Below are 18562 nucleotides of genomic sequence, written 5' to 3'. Positions count from 1 at the left end.
TTTGAATTATCCTGCTGGCTATGTTTATGTGTCATTAACATCAAAATCTAAATTTACGAATCCTTGCTTTATTTCAGAATATATTGTTAAACAAAAAAAAAAAATAAAAAAAACTCTCCACTAATAATATATGATTATTACCTTAGTCAGCAATATTTTATTTTTGCTTATGAAAGAGGTTATGTCCCTTTGAATTCATTGTTTTGCCCTATTGGTTATATCTAGCCCTCATTAAGATTTTTATTAATCATGCCCTTATAGTAACATATCTCTCAGTGTGCTCCATGATTGTGAAAAATATTAATTACTTTAACTGAAGATGCTTGGACAGTGAAACAATTTTATTGATTAAGTTAACAGTCATCATCTTTGTAGTTAAACAATAGCTTTCTTTCTTCCTTATTTGGAAAGATCATAGTTTTTTTTATTTTTTGTGCCACAGTGTAATTTAGTGTTCTTAGTCTATGCAGTTAAAATACCAACTTAAAAACTTATTGATTTGCTTACACATGATGATGTCAGTAAAGAGATAATCAATATGGCAGTGACATTTGTACTTCTCGATACAATTTAGGTACATTCGTGTATCCCCAATTTGTTGTAAATTGAGACTAATTTTTAGATATCTATGCATTATTGTTTATTTTATAATTTGATAACTGGGTTAAAAATTAATTTTCATATCACTTCAGTGAATTCCATATTAATTTGTCAATTTTGATTATATTTTTAGGTTTGCAAGTAGAGGTAGAACTTATCAAACTATATCCTTTGTCACAACAAATGAGTTTTGTTGTCTTGGAGTCAGTTTTGTTTCTTTGGTCTCCTCATTTAGTGACCTTAAGAGTGATTCTCTATAAAATATTTAGAAACTGCTTTAATATACTCCTATAATTTTGAAAATGTTCCGTTATGAATAATTTCATGTTTTTTTTTTTTTGTTTAATGTTTAAATGATTATGAATTTTTTTTAATGCATCATAAATACAAACTTGTTAAACTTCTTATGAAATGTCATGACGTTTTGTTCATAAAAAACACACACATTGTAACCATTAATACCGCTTTGTTATGCACCTTTCTTTAAATAAAAGTTATTTTCAGATTCATTAATTGACACATTTACATGTTTTTACTATTTTCTTTTACTCAAAGTGTAACCACCATTTTTATTCTTCTCACGTAAACATACGTTTGGTATATATTTCATCAGGTGGCACAGGCTAGTCACATGTTTTACTCCTTTCAAATGTTGAAACCGTTAAGCCTCTTGGCCACATTATCTTACTAGTTGTGGATACTAAATTTGTTCTACCTAAGCCGCAAAAAAATTGTTAAATAAAATTAAATGTATAAATTAAAAAAATATTACAATTAAATTAAATAAAGTATTTTTCTTAAAAGATAAGAAAGTTTCCTTAAAATATAAATAAAATAAAAGAATATATTAAGTAAAAAAATAATGTAGATAATAATTAGATAAAACAAATATATTTATTTTGTTTGTGGGAGTGTGTGTGTAATTCATTTACAATGGATTGCAGCTGTAATAGCGACTCAAATCTGAAAAATTGGTGAAAAATATTCTACTTTTATAACCAGGTGCAAATTTTCCGATCAAAAATACCAGATATTTTGACAACAGTAAAATTACAGCTGAATTATGATCATTCGATCTATGATAAGGTAATTTCCAGTTAAATGGAAATAATAAATTTAGTTTTCATCAAAATAAAAAATGAAATTTATATAAAATTAAATATGAATATGTTAGTTAAATATAATTAACTGAATAATTGTTCATTATTATTAACAAAAATAATTTTTTTTTTTGCAATGTGATGAATGGCAAACAGTAAAATTACAGTAATTTTACTGTTTGAAAGAAATTTTTATTATTTAGTATTTGCCAATAATACATATAACATGTGTATTATTTCCATTTATCATAGACCGCTGATTGTAATTCAGCTGTAATTTTACTGTTTGCCATTCATCATAATATTGCACAAAAGATATAAATGGAAATAATAATAATAACAATAATAATAATTATTATTATTATTAATTTCAGTATTTTGGTAAATTCATTATTTTTATTTACATGCAGCAAAAATCACTTACTTTCACAAAATAAAAAAGTGACAACACAGTTTTAGGACTTTCCAATCACGTAGCAAAATATTTATCGTTTAAATATATTATTTTTTTTTATTTAATTCAATGATTTTATCTAAAGTGCGTGCGTGTTGTTCTTTGGTGGTTGGGTTTCAATTAACCACACATCTCAGGAAAGGTCAACCTTAGACTGTACAACACTAACTTCGTTAACATTCATACATATGATTCTCATTCATCCTCTGAAGTAATACCTTACAGTCTTTCCAGAGGCTAAACAGAAACAGAAAACTAAAGCACACGATCATACTGTATTTGATTCACGCAGGTGTGGTGGTACTAATGGTCACTTTTTTAAAGTGTAAAAAAGTATTTAACAACATTTGACTTTTCAACATAGCAGACTGTAGCATTTGATACAGATTTGAATACTAGATCGTGGATACGAGTGTTCTTTAGTGGTTGGGTTTCAATTAACCAGACATCTCAGGAACCTCCGGGACCACCGTTAGGTATTGCTTCAGAGGATGAGATGAATGAAATGATTTGTAGCGTGTGAAAATCCCATGCCTGACCAGGATTCAAATCCGGTACCTCTGGATGAAAGAAAAATAGGACCTTAATTAGGCAAAATCTCAAGATACTGAGTGAGGGTGACCTTGCTCTACAGCCTCACCCCCTTGACTTTTTAAGTTGAAAATTTAGTGGTGTCAATGTTCCATATGTAGAAGTAATCTGACAAAGTTTGGTCAAAATCGGTCAAGTTATTCTGGAGATATAAGGTGACATAGCGTGTAACACTAAACACTCACACGTACATATGAATATCCAGAAAATTTCGATCCAGTTTTTGGATTTTTTCGCTGTCAAAAGGGAAATATTTGGGGAAAACTGTATATGATCAAATTGGACTGATTACAATACTTTCCCTTTTATAGCTATAGCTATACATTTCCTGTCTACTTTCTACTATTTTTATTTTTTATCAATGAAGAAATTGTTTAAAAAAAGTATTGGCCATGATATAAATGGTAATAAAATTTAACATGCCAACAAAGTTACCTATACTTGAGTTCTTACACCCAAAGAAGAAAAGCATTAATGTTTGCTATATCATATAAGACAGCAATAAATAACAATCTTTGAAAAGTGAATGTAAACAGAAATACAATGAAAACAATCAGGTTTTGAAACATACTATGTTTTCAGAAACATAGTAATCAAGTTTTTATGTGACTTAATTTATTAAATATTTTTTCTTTGTATTTAAAGCAAAGAATTCTGTTTGAGAGTAGAAAATATTATTATTCCATTTCTTTGTATATCAATATTTTTGGATTTGGAGCAAACACAATTTACAACAAAAAGTGTAAATGTTTTTCAGAGATTTATATTATTCACCATTATTTATATATATATATATATATAGTCGCGTGTTCACAGCTCCATCAGGATATTCAGAGATTGATTGACAATTGAAAATGTTTATATAATTACAATTTATTAGTTTAAGAACATAAATAAGACAAAAATTATCTGAAAGAAATTAAAATTCACTGCTCTACTGTTTTATAAAAAATTTCATTTGAAAACTTAAGAACTTTTTTTTGAAAAATTCAATCAAAAAAAGGTACAGGATGTGTAACAGATTAAAATCAGTAATCAAAACATATCCTTAATGCACAATTTCTTATGTTGATCTTTGTTTATCCGCTGCAAGATCAAGTAAATCATTTTAAACAAAGAATCTGTAGAATCGCATTTGTTTTGTCATTCCAACCAGTCCATAGTGATAGACAAACATTTTTCTTGTGGTATGATGCAAGTCATTAGATCATAATTCATGCTTGACCAATTAATGTGTTTCCATAATTTTTTTTCAAAATTTAATTTTACAGTTTAACCCAGCTCCTTAAATATACATATGTTTTGTGTTATAAATTTTTTAAAGCACAAAACATAAGTAAATCCATGATGATGTATAATACAACTAAAATCTTAATAATCATCTGTAATGTAAACCAACCTATTACATAGCCCCATGCAGTGATACTGTCAGTGAAATGTAACATCTTATAAGGTGTCAGATTAGTTGCTAACTGCAATCCTTGCTGGTCCTGCATTTGAAATTTTTATTGAAAAGTAATTTATTAAATTTATTTTTGCAAGTTACTTATTTATTTTAATAACAGATTAGTTATTTTTATCTCCTTTCTGATATAACTATTTTTCATCTGAGGAAAGTAGTTTTAACGTAAATTTGATCATAAGGCATTACTTGAAATTAAGTTTTCATTTATTTTCCCTTGATAGTGTTTTTTTTTTTATTCTGGTGTTTCCTATGGTTAACAAAAGAAAAAAATTATTGATTGATTTTGAAGTAGTTATTTGGATTATTGCATTTAGCATGCATTGGTGACATTAATAAAATATTTTTTGCTCTGCGTTTTGAATAACATAGTGGATGTTCCACTAGAAGAGGACACTATTTTAGGGAATGCTTTTTGAATTAAAAGAAAGAAAAAAACCTTTGTACAGATAAGTGCATGAAATTCTTTCTTTTCGAGTTAGGGTGACTGAAAAATTTTATCCTGATTTTTGCTCCACAGGCAATATAATGCAGTACTAAAATTCTTTTGACACTAATAATGGCAAAATAAATAGTGCGTTTTATTGTTGACCTGAAATTTATATTTAAAAAAATAATTTGTATTACATTTCTAATTTTTTTTGGAAAATTTAAAAATGAAAAAATTCAATAAAAAATAATATTTTTAGGGATTTGTTAAATTTCCAGTACAGTTAAAACTTTGTAATAAATTTAACAAAAATACTAGTTTGAAAAATTTGAATCTAATTGAAAACAAAATGAACAGAAATATCTGCAATTTTAAATAATAAACAAAAAAAATCAAAATTTCTGTATTCAAAGAAGTAAAAATTTAATTTATATATGCTGAGGAAATCAATGTAATATAAATTAAAACTGTTGAAATTAAAATAAACTAAACTTCATTAGTTTTTAATCAATTTTCAGAAATTTAATCATTAAAATTGATGTAACTACTTCGCTACTACTTAACTTGCTTCTGAAGATCTTGTATTGTTCATCTCAAAACATCTTCATGTTCCTTTATGAGCATAACAGTATTTAAAATTTGAGCATTCAGTTAATATCTTGTTGTAATATTTAATTTATAAATCTAATTTTTCACCCAACTCCATAGCCTATAATATAATGCGTTGAGATCTGGAGGCCTAAGTGGTTGTTTAGCAGTCCTCCACAAACAACCTATTTTCCAGCAAACTATCAGTTTAAAAATGTTTTTAATGATTTGTAGAATGTGGAGTGCTCCATTTTGTTGAAAATACATGTCTGTTTTTGCAATGGAACATTTTCCATTCATTCTGTAAAAGTTCTAGAAAACTGCTCTGTAAAATGATATTCTATTACGAGAGGGCCAATTCTGATGAACTATCATACCACGCAATTCATTCATTGAAAATTTGTAACAACCAATGAGGATTTCAGGTATAGTAGATAACATCACATGTAAACAATTACTCTGAAAATATGCAGTGATTCTCAAAAGTTCATGTGTAATAGTAGCAGCAAACATACCAAACGTTATGATTATTTATGGGAAAATAAACGAAAAAGACTGCAGATTATTATTTTATAACTTAAAATCTATAACTAAATTTTGTATACAAAAAAATTTTTGTAGCAAGTTATATAACTTTTTTTGTTTTTCAAAAGTGTATTATTAAAAAACACAGCTGGACCTGACTTTATATGTACAGTTATTTACAATAAATCTTAGTTAGTCATCTATATTTCCTTTTTAATCTAACTGTTTAAAAGTTTTTCTTATCTTTAACAAAAAGATTCTTTAATAAGGGATCAGTTATTTGTTTTTAAGGAATTTGGTCATTACAGCTATATTTCAATTAAATGAAAAATTAATTGAAATTTTTCTTTGTAATTTTTAATGGTTAAAATTATTTATAAAAAAAAATTGTGTGTGACTTCATTTTGTTTCATCCGTGAAGTTTTTAAAAGGATAAATAATATAATTAAACGTACGCGGGATAGTAGGAAGTTAAGATGCAGTTTAAAATTACAACTATTTCATAATTTATATTATAAATTATGGCTAACTTGTAACTATCAACAGTGGTAAGTAATGATGTCTCAAACTTTTACTAGTATAATTAAACTTCAAGCATATTAACCAATTAAGCACATTTTATTACACTGGAAATTTTTGATAAGTGAACTTGTATTTAAGTTGAATAATAAGTCTTTATTGAAGATTGAAAACATTCTGTTAAGGTATTTTGATAATCAAATTTAATTCAACTAAATTATTAATAATAGTTATTGATCCCAATTTTTTAAACTGTGGAGGATCCATGAAGTCAGTGGATATTTTTTGTATGGTTAAGCATTTTAACACTCCTTTTTTTATCAAATCAATTTGTATGATCAAACTCATTCTTTACGAAATAAACATATTTCAGGGAATTAGTTACTCTAAAATTCTTAATTTTTTTACTATCTTTCTCATCATAATAGGTAATTCTCAAATTCAAAGTATTATCATATAAGAAATTTATGTGTAAACTTTGAATAAAAATATAATATATTTTCATATTACAAGAAGCCTTAACTTGCACTTAATAATTTTTTGTTAATTCTCTACTTTACACACAGATTTATATGAAAACATGAAAAATAAATAATGTACCCATATTTTGGAGACATATTTTCTTGATAGCTGTTTATTTAATCTCTTTGTATTCATTGAACACTGATTTACTTTTATCAAGATGTGCTTTGCATTTCTTATGAACAATGTTTTACATTTGGACTCTTTTTTCTTAAGTAAAATAAAACTGCAAAAGTAAAACAAAAAAAATGTTTTGAAGAAAGTGAAATGAACTTCTGAAAAAAGTTGCATTAAAAATTTAATTTTGACTTAAAGTCTAGTTTACAATAAATAAATTAGAAACTTAGTTATTAATAGTTGCTTTAAGTTTATTAACTTTAAAAATCAAAAATAAAGTAAATTGAAAAAAGTGTTATTTTTTAGTTTATAACCACTTTATTATTTTTTTTAATTAAGTTTAAAATGTTTATTTTATGTCAATTTACATTTGAATTATATTTGTGAAGTTCATTCTAACATGACTAATTTGAATTTTTATAAAACTTGTTTTATACAATAACAAGATTTATAAAACTTATAAATCTCTACATTTACTCTTGTTTTATTTTGTTTTGCAAATTGTATTTACAATATGAACTTTAATTTTTAATTAGTTTAGTTAGTAACAAGAAACAGAATAAACAAAATAAAAAATAAACTCAAGAATAAAGATGTCATTTATCATATGATATACATTTGATGTGGATTACTGAGATTCAAGATAAGGTGGTATGTATGTGCAGTTAGTTATTGAATTAGTTTAAAAGCATTTATTGTGATATGAAGTTGCTTTTCTTTCGTTACTATTCTAAACTGAGTTATTATTAACTTAGCAGATTTAAAAATGAAATTACAATTCTGTTGACAAAAGTTGCTAAGAATGCACGATTATTATTATTGAAAACTTTTTATTTTTGAACAGTGTCTCAAGAATCGCTAAATAAAATTTAAATTAAAAAATTTTTTTTTTCAAATTTCCTGTAATTTTTTGTACAGTTCATTATTTGCATACAAAAAATAAAGAATGACTGCAATCTGAATTTTAATAATTTTTTATTCAAATTAAACCTCATTTTCAACAATTTTGGTTCTGAAAATCTTCGTTTTATATTTTTATTTAAAAAAATGTATAATATATTTATTTTTTTCTTTAATGTGTCTCAGTCAAAGAGTCTATTACATTAATTCATAGACGAATGTCTATTCTTCTCTTTAATACAAAAAAAAATCACAAAATTTGGGGTCAGAAATTCAATCTAGTGGATTTGACTGTTTTTACCAGTAGTGTGATTCAGTCAGGTAGTATGAAATTTGTAATATTATTCAATACATAGATAAATATCATAATTAATAGTAAGATTTTTGAATTTAATTTTTACCCAAACCACAGCAGATAATGAATAATACCACCTAATTTACTTACAGATGTTATTTCATTGCATATTTCCACACCATACAAGTCCAGTTTTGTAAATGTGAGGCATCTGCTAAAAATAAATTCTCATTTTTCTTTAGGTTGTACAGTGTACTTAATGCTTTAGTTCAAGGCTTCTTCCCTAACATTCTGCATCACACACACACAAAACTGTAAACTTATGTAATAACTAAAAATCTTTTTCATCATTCATTGGCATGTTTGTATAAAAATTAATAAAAAAAAGGTATTTTCACTGTGAAAGTAGTTCTCTTACTATAAAAGCACACATATACATGTGGTCTAATAATCTCATTTTTGTAAATAATTAGTACTTTAATTTTAAAAAAAAGCTGAATACTTTTCTTTTGTACACATTATACAAGCTGCCATTCAATTTTATTCTAGCTATCCAATTTTACTAGAAATTCCAAGCAATGGATATTTCAATATTTTTCCTCAGATAACAAATAAGCATGTTTATTTCAATACTGAGTCTACAATGAGTCTTTAACATTTTTATCAGTTGACAATCTTGCCATTAAATTTTTCCATTTGAAATGTATCTGACTGATTATACCTACAGTACATGTGTATTATCTGAAAAAATTGCAGTTTTCTTGTTTCATACTTTAAGGCAAGTGATTGTCTTACCTCAACGAAATTATTCCAGTTCAAGATCAAAAAACCTTGACACATTCTTATGGCCTTCTATTATGAACAGCTTTTTTTTTCACTTTTTCAAAATATTCTATAAACCAATTCTGTATTATTTGATATTTTTGTTTTTTAATTAACAAAATGAATCTTTGTAATTAAAAAAGAAAAAAAATTGCGTTCTGTGTTACTAATTTTCCGATAATTAAAGTGCTTAAGGGTAAGTATTTTTTCGGAGTGGATCCTACGAAAAACATTTTATTTTTCCATTTATCATAATGGCGTTTTCCTTTGTTTTTTTTTTTGCACATCACAAATGCTAATTTTTCACCGCTCTAATACAAACCAGTTAATATTAAGAAGAAAAAAAAAACAGCTGTTATAGGCTAAAAATTAACTGAATAACAGTTCATAAATTATATGCACAAACTACACGCTGAAATTTTCACTGTAAATTTTTTTTGTAAAACATCTTATTTACGTAGATATTTATGTCATATTTATATAAAAACTTCTGTTCGATTGAATCACTAAAAATAATTTAGATAATGTTTTGTGAACCCTCTAATCGTATCCGTCAGCCGGTACAGCCTGATCCGAATTTAAAATAATAGCATTATAATAAATCTGCTGCACGCACCATTCCTACGTTTAAAATGAATGTTTGCCTTTTTTCTCTCCTGAATATCCATTTCTATTACTTAACAAAATGTAATAAAAATTTGAGTAACTTTACTTAAAATCATTTGTATTGATGTCCCGCTAAACAAAACATACACAATGTTAAAACAGTGACTGCCATTTTAATTACGTCAAGCACGAAAAATTAAATTAAGTATTCATTTCTTTTTTTTTTTTTTGTTTAATCTCCGAGTCCACAGTTAAGCATTACTTCAGAGGATGAATTAAGTATTCATTATAAAATAAAAGAAAGTAGTACCATATGATTTTATGATAGCGGAATTTGCTTAATCGATCTTGGCTTTAGAGAAATTAGAAATACCAAATAAGAACATTTTAAAATCTTTAAAAATTAACTTCAGATCGTCATGCACCCAATAGCATTTATAAGATTGATAAATTATTTGATATTTTGTTAATTTCAACCAAATGACTACTATTCAGCAATCATTATATTGTTAAAGAACTGCAATATATTTAATCCTCTTTACGAAATTGATATCTAACTTAGGTTAAAAACAGTTTTGTTTTCACAATTTCAAACAAAATTTGTCACTTTCGTTGTGTACAATTGCCGAGTGTGTATGTTATCCGCCACAGTAACAATACAATGGATCGTTTGATAAGTTTTACTTATACGAAGTAAAGGAAGTATTACGATAGCGAAAAATTTCGCTTTTCAGATTTCAACGGAAGTATCGATTTTGAATAGTTTCGGCGTGACGTTTGTACGTATGTATGTCGCATAACAAAAACGGTTAGCCGTATGATGGTGAAATGTTTGATTTAGTATTGTTGTAATTTCTCGTTGTGCACCTCCCCGTTGATTGCAATTGATTGAATCAAAAATGTCCAAAAAAAAACCAAAATCCAAAAAATTTTTTTTAATAAGATAAAAATAATAAGTAAAAAACTGGATCTGCAGTAATAAACCCCCATTGAAAGCTTTCCAACGATAAGTGGTACTTAGTTTCATTGATTATAGAGTTATAGCGAAATATAATTTTAGTGAAATATTTGGATCTTGGAAGGCACATCGGTTCCGACTTAATCTCGTTTTTTTTACCTTTTTTTTCAATTTAAATATATTGATTTATTAGCCTTGTGATTGTCAAAAAATTGTTAATTCAATATTAACAATAAAAAAAAATAAGAAAAATATCATAAGTTATTAATAAAATAAATTTTATGTACTTTCCATTTTAAAAAAAATGTGTAAATGTAAGGAAGTCATTTGGTGAAAACATCAGATTTTTTAGATAAAATCGGGGAAGTCGTCCTGGAGTTACAGTACATAAATCATCACAGCTGTACTGTAACTGCAGACAGATATATGAATCATCAAGTGACAATTATGCAAAAATTCAGACCTGAAAAAGATTAATAAACATTATCTTACTCGCCCATTTCAATAATTAATTTAATCATACCAGTCGGCCATGTTATTTTCTAACAAGCAGTTGGTCATAATTGCCCAGATTTAACAAAATGCTGCACTGCAGATAAAATATGACAGCGTTGTTTTAATGTAATTTTTTGGAAAATTTACAGTAAATGAAAAACTGCGTGTTAAATCAGTAAATCGGGCTGCAGGAAGAAAATTTGACGTAGATGAAAGCTGCATTCGAGACTGGCTTAAGAAGAAACAACTTCTGCTGAAAGGCACTGATAATAAAAGGGTTTTTCGTGGCTTAAAACCAAAATACACAGACATAGAAAAAAAATTGTATGACTTTGTTATGAAAAAAAGGAAATGCGGTTATGCTGTCACTACAGAAATGTGTCAATCATATGCTCGTGAAATCGCTAAATCATTGAATAAAGGTGATTTTAAAGCAAGCCGTGGATGGATAACACGATTTTTTGCACGAAATGATTTGTCAATAAGACGATTGACCATTTCTCAACGACTTCCAGACTCTTATGAACAAAAAATATTACATTTTTACAAATACACAATAAATCTTAGAAAAGATAAAGGCTATTTGCCTTCCCAAATATGAAACGCCGATCAATCCCCCGTATATTTTGAAATGTCATTTGACAAAACTGTAAGCAAAAAGGGGAAAACGATTCGCACTGATGGTAATGAAAAATAAAGTTGTATGTTATGTTTTCCATTACTTCTGATGGATCAAAATTACCTCTGTATATTGTTTTTAAAGAAAAACTCCTCCTGCCATACAGGTTAATGAAGTAATTATCAGAGCACAGGAAAGGTTGGATATATCATCACTGCAATTTTTTGATCTTTTTTAGTGGTTAATGATTGTATGTAGTTGTCTTTATCAAAATAAAAAATAAATATAGCTGTTCATATCAATATGTATGCACATCTCTCAGCCTTATCCCAAAGAATTCTGTGTTAGTTGAAACTGTTAAAAATCAGGTATGACTATTTATGTACACAAAAAATTTTCACATCATACTCCCACACACAAATGTATATGGTGAATAAATAAAAAAAATAAAAATTTTGTTTTATTAGATTGTAAAACCTTTTACAATCTTCCGAAATCTAAAATGCCTTTACTAATATTTTTTAATTCACAGTTTCTATTGTAATTTTGTTGTAATGGTTTTATTTGAAATGGAGAAAAAAAATTATCTTTTGTTACCTTTACACCGTTAAATGGCTAAATTTAAAAATTTAACCATGAAAATATAACTGTTTAAAATAGGTCAATTTCACAATAAGTAACTGTTATGAAATAAAAATTAATCGTGTTTTCTTTATTTGATCCTTTATTTTAAGAAATTGCCAACTTATTCTTCTATTATATATTCTATTTTCTATTCTCTTCTATTGTGCAGTTAAAAAGAACAAGTTAAGAAAAGTACAAAATGAATTCTTGATATAAATGTGGTTCTGGATGAAAGTTTGCTAAAATTATTAAGAATATTTCATGAAGGAAAGTGAAATAAAATGACAATGAATAATACATCTGCTTTGTTTTAAGAGAAACAAGTTCAGTATTAAATTTAGATTTATGGCTTTTGTTGTGCGTTAGGAATCACGGTACAGAGGGCATGTGATTCCTTATTTTGATATCAAACTTTTCAATTAGTGATAATGTGGACTACTGCTTGTTGGTTGATTTTTTGTTAAGTTAACACTTAAGTAATTGCTTTAATAGATTTTCATTTATTTGTGATTGAACCAGAACAGTTGTATTTTTGGGCAGAGCTAGATTGGTTAGTTTAGTAAACCAAAGTTAGATCGATTGGTGAATAGATTTCAACGCGAGATTGAAAAATCTACATAAAACATAATTTTTTTCAGCCTTGAAAAAGAAGTTCTTTATTTGAGGATTTCATATATTTATAAAACTTTTACATTTTAGTAGAAGTTATATTAAATAAAGGGTATATTTAATAAAAGGTATATTAGTCAAAGTTATATATAACATTTTATAAATATATTACTTTTACATGTAATTGCTTTCAAATTTATTTAGGCAGGTATTACTTAAAAAGTTTCCATTTTTGTTTCAGGTTTTCCTGTCGTGTTGTTTCACAGATATTACTTGTATGGAAAGTATCCACAATTACAACATGCATACTTTTTCTTCGCAGGGTTGGCAATTGATTATTTCAATTATGGTGGGTGGTTTTTCTTTTAATAGAGATTTCTGTAATACATCTTTTTTTTGTTCTCATAAAATATATATTGAAAATTCTTGTACTCCATATGATTTGTTAAATTTGCGATCCTTAAAAACTTCATTTCTAATATCTACTGATTATGGGTACTTTACATTGATGGTGATTTTTTTTTATTGGTTATACTCATTACCTGTAAAAGGTTTTCTGTGAAATATTATTTATAAGCCATTTGTTGCAATGCCTCATGTTTAAGAAAATCAAGACATACTCAAGAACCTTTTACCAAATTAAACTGTAGAACTAGATGCTCAAAATATATTTAATATATTTGTTCACTCTTAGGACTCAAAATCTGCTTATAAAGTCTAAAAAAATGATATGCTTTGCAACATCTTATCCTACTTTGTATAAGGCGCGTTTAACAGAGCATGGTGGCCAGTCCAGATGGAAACAAACAGTGGTGTAGATTAGCTAACCCTTTTGCTTTTCACTTGAACTGCTTGTGTTACCCTATATTTGACAAGATTGTATTATTTTTATTAATTCATTTGTAGTTACTGATGGTGATCATTAGCAAAACCAATTCAAATGCACTTTTGCTTCTAAATTTTAATTTTTTTGAATTAAATTTTTTTTTAAACTTAATTTAAAATTGCTAATGCTGAGTTTATAACATCTTATTCTTTGTATTTCTCAGTTATTAATCTTTTACATTCTTAATTTTATTCTTACAATTCAATTTTGTGGATAACATTTATTACTCAAATAGTGAGAAAAGTAAAATTCTAAAAAACGTAAATTTCGAAAAACATTTTTTTTGCAAGTAAGCCAAATGATTTTTTAATTTTAAATTAAAGTTTATTACAGCAAAAAATTTATTATTATTTTTTTTTTTACTATTTTATTATGAATGTTGTTATTATAATTAACATTCTTTTTAAGAAGCTTAAAAGTCATTGTGAATGTAACTTTATGATTGAGCTAAAATCAGTCGTTTATTACAGTTGGGGTAAAGATAATAAGGCATTGTATTCTTCAAAACCACATACTCAATAATAAGGAGCATGGATATGATTTGTTATGTTCCATTACATGATATAAAAACAAAGTACTTTAAATTATCCTAGCAGCCTTTTTTACATGTGAGATGTTAAATTGAGGAATATTTTTATCCGATCCTGCGTTTTGATTGTGATAATGTTCATACAGCTAAAAGGCATTTAAAAGTTTAATAAATTTTTCCTTTAAATCTTTTTTTTTTGCTTCAAAGATTTAAAGGAAAGCAGCAGTAATTCTGATTATTTCATTTGTTGATAGAGCTATATTTTTAAACTTTTAAACTTTCATTAGATTCTTTTGAAATTCCTTAAAATATTTACCTTAGTGTGAATGTGTTCTAATTCTCATTTCACCCCGACGGGGAATCTTATTCTTTAAGACTTTGGGGGTTGGCGTCCCCACGGGCATAGCCTCTGCAGCTTTTCTTCCCACTATACAATGAGCTGCAGAACACTTTACATTATACACATATACTACACCAAGAACACTACATAAATTACAACATACACAATTACACAACAACAACCTACACTGATATTTCTTACATTTACACTCTGTGGTGTTGCGACATCTTACGAAACGCAACCGTAACCCAAGTTGGAAACAAATCGTGCCGATGGGTGAATGGCTCTACGTAGTGAGTCTCGAACGATGTCCTCTGGGCACCAGGGCGAACCCAGTTGTATTTAGCTGTAGCTCCACTACGCGTGCGCTCTGCTGGAGTGGTCCATTTTTCGCCGGTACTCGTGGGACCAAAATTTCAGTTCCAATAATAAACACAATGATGGTTGGTGGTCCATCTGAAAAAACCACCAAATCCAGTCTTGTGAAGAGACCTCGGTCAGCTTTGTCTGACGAGGATAAAAGTCCAACTGAAGAGAACCATTACTTATTAGAATCGAATTCTAAAAATATTAGATTCGTTGTTCTCAGAAATAGTAAGGAAGGTGGCTCCCTTCAAAAGGTTTCACCTTTCTTAATAAGCAAAACCATAACAGGTGCAAGTGGCTCCCCGAAGAATATCAGGAAATTACGTGACTGATCGATTCTGATTGAAACATTCAACAATGAACAGAGTCGATCTATCTTACATCTCCGTAATATGGGTGGTATAAATATAAGTGCAGAAAGCCACAAAACGTTAAATACGAGCGGGGGTGAAATTTTTTGTCGAGACCTCTTAGATATAGATATCTCTGAAATAGTTGATGAGCTTTGCCACCAAGATGTTGTTGAAGTGAAACGTATAATGAAACGGCAGAACGGAACAGAAGAACCGACACCGTCTCTTATACTAACATTCAGTCTCCCTGTTCCACCAGAGAAGATTAAAGTGGGTTACCTCTCGGTTCGGGTACGACCATTCATACCCAACCCACGGCGATGTTTCAGATGCCAAGGTTTTGGTCACACTACATCTTGCACGAAAACTGAGATCTGTGCTCGATGTGGTAAAGAAGGTCACAACGACACTAACTGCGAAGAAAATGAAAAATGTGCAAACTGCAGTGGTCCACATACAGCCCGCTCCCGAGATTGCCCAACTTTTAAAGAAGAAAAGGCAATTCTTAAAATCTGTACGGAGCAAAAACTATCTTTCCCGGCTGCACGTAGAGAATATAAAAAGATAAACAATTTACAGAACCTGGTTAAACCAGATGTATCTTTTGCCACCGCTACATCTAAACAAATTCCTACAAATGTTAATAATCAGCGGTGCGGATCCTGCAATGAGCTTAAAAAACTTGTTCAGATGCTTTCTGATCAAGTAGCTTCACTTAAAGCCACTATCTCAGAGTTGACAAAAATGAATAAAAAGTCCTCCGTCGCAGTTAGTGAATCTAACAGTGTGATACATACGAAAGTTCCTGTTCCAAAAGTCGTACCGACACGAGTAGCGACTATCACAGCTGGCAGTTAGCCACCTAATAAGCTCCCCGTAAAGGGTACCCAGATAACGTATCTCCTCTGGGATGTCAACTGCAGCATCCCATTCAAATAAATCTCCTCCACCATCACCTCATATACTTGAGGATATGGTTGAAGAACCACCCGACCATAGGGTATCAGAGTTCCTTAAAATAAAAAATACAAAAAATAAAAACCGAATCACGTACAGCTAATTTATTACATTTCTGAAATTTTTTTTTTTTTTTTTACACTTATGAACATTATTCAGTGGAATGTTCGAGGTATTCGGTCCCGCATTAAATGCATAAGAGTACTGGCGCACGCACATGATCCACTAATCATGTGTTTCCAAGAAACTCACCTTCTACAACATGACCCAATTACACTCAGAGGATACTTCTGTGAGAGATACGACTGCCTAGTAGACAGTAGGGAGAGTGGTGGAGTGGCGATTTTCATGAAGAATGGGGTGTCGGCTACAAGAATTCAACTAACCACTGTCATTCCTGCTATTGCAGTAAAGGTCTCTATCCCCTTCAAATTGCATATCTGCAACTTGTATCTCTCACCGAACACTGAGTTCAGTGCTCTAGATGTCTCAAATCTCCTCAACCAAATACCATCTCCATCGTTAATAGAAGGAGACTTCAATGCCCATCATATTTCCTGGGGCTCAATCTTCTGCTCCACTTGAGGAAATATGATAAACAGAGTGAGACAAGACCTGGACCTTTGTCTACTGAATCATGGATCACACACATTCATGTCATCATCTGGTACTGTATCTAACATTGATCTCTCCATATGCTCGCCGAATTTACTTCCTCATTTTAATTGGTCTGTTTGTGATGACTTTCACGGCAGTGATCATAGACCAATTATTATTGGTTTCGGTGTAGACTGCGAGATTAAAAGAAGGCCACGGAGATGGATTGTTGAAAAGGCAGATTGGAGTGGATACCATAAAGCATTCCAATCGCAGTATGACGATGGAGCGATCATCTTCGACCAATATTCCTCTTTTACGTCCATGATAATTGAGAATGCCAACAGATATATCCCACAAACATCGGGTAATCCTAGACGTCCTTTCGTTCCATGGTGGAACGGTGATTGCAAAAATGCTATTAGGAATCGACGGCAGGCACTACGCAAATTTATTCGTAGGCCTACAGCAGAACATCTAAATTTATACCGCAGGGCTACAGCGGTGTGCCGTCGGGTATTCTTGAACGCTAAGAGGAATTCATGGACGAAATTCGTGAGCACTATCTCACGCACTACTCCCACCTCTACTGTATGGAAGAAAATTCGTGCAATTTTCGGATCACCGAAACAATCTATTCTCGGTCTTATAGATGAAGGAGAACTCCTTTCATCACCTTCGGCAGTGGCAAATAGTCTAGCAAAATCTTTCCGCTCGGTGTCTCTCACCTCATCATATAATAACGATTTTCAAAGGTACAAAATACAAATAGAAGTATTATCGTTAAACATTGTTGATTCGGTTGGTGAATTAAACACTCCATTCGTATTTAAAGAATTGTTACATGCACTTAAAAACTCACGGGACACTTCCCCTGGACCGGACAACATTCGCCTTTCCATGCTTTCACACCTTCCTAATTCGGCACTACAACTTTTGAATATTTTCAACGGTTTATTCTCCGAACAAGTCTTCCCACCCGGCTGGTCAGAAGCATCTATTATACCAGTACTAAAACCTGGTAAAGACAAAACCAACCCCTCAAGCTACCGCCCTATTTCATTAACAAGCGTTTTGTGTAAAATAATGGAGAGAATGGTAAACCGCAGGCTTACATGGTACTTGGAGAAACATGGCTTCTATCTCCAGAACAGTGTGGTTTCCGACAAGGACGATCTTCCATTGACCATCTAGTGTCACTAGAAATAGCCATACAAAACGCTTTCCTCAATCGCCAGCACCTTGTCGCTATCTTCTTCGATATAAAAAAGGCGTATGACACAGCCTGGCGAGTGGTATTCTTAACACTCAAAGAATGAGGAATCAAGGGCAATATGCTTGCTTTTATCCGGGGATTCTTAAATCACCGAACGGCTCGTGTTCGTGTGGATGATTCGCTCTCAGATAGTGTCATCTTGGAGAATGGAGTGCCTCAAGGTAGTGTATTAAGTGCCACCTTATTTTCTATAGCCATAAACAGTATCACCAAATGTGTGCAGGCTCCTGTCTCGTGTTCTCTATTTGCTGACGATTTTGCTATTTACATTGCAAGCCGTTCAACACCCACAGCAGAGAGACTACTGCAGAACACTATATCTCATCTGAAGCTTGGTCCAGGATTACTGGTTTCACATTTTCAGCCGAAAAAACAAATTGTGTAGTTTTTTCTCGGCTACGAAACCCTTCTATTCCGCAAGT

The 18562-nt window shown here is 29.8% G+C and overlaps 1 protein-coding gene across 4 annotated transcripts in view; it reads left to right on the top strand.

The window, feature by feature from the left end:
* The window catches only part of nes (lysophosphatidylcholine acyltransferase 3 protein nessy), an 86728-nt gene that overhangs the window by 8794 nt on the left and 59372 nt on the right, over window positions 1-18562 (top strand). For 3 of the 4 annotated variants that reach the window (XM_075376857.1, XM_075376852.1, XM_075376864.1), the window contains one exon: window positions 13078-13185. In XM_075376857.1, the coding sequence (XP_075232972.1) occupies window positions 13078-13185 (108 nt within the window). Of the gene's footprint in view, window positions 1-7540; window positions 7560-13077; window positions 13186-18562 lie in introns of those variants that run through there. The other variant, XM_075376870.1, reaches the window with a different exon arrangement.

This window comes from Lycorma delicatula, chromosome 1 (assembly GCF_047948215.1).
Source record: "Lycorma delicatula isolate Av1 chromosome 1, ASM4794821v1, whole genome shotgun sequence".
Lineage (NCBI taxonomy): Eukaryota > Metazoa > Arthropoda > Insecta > Hemiptera > Fulgoridae > Lycorma > Lycorma delicatula.
This window is presented reverse-complemented; position numbering and strand designations above follow the sequence as displayed.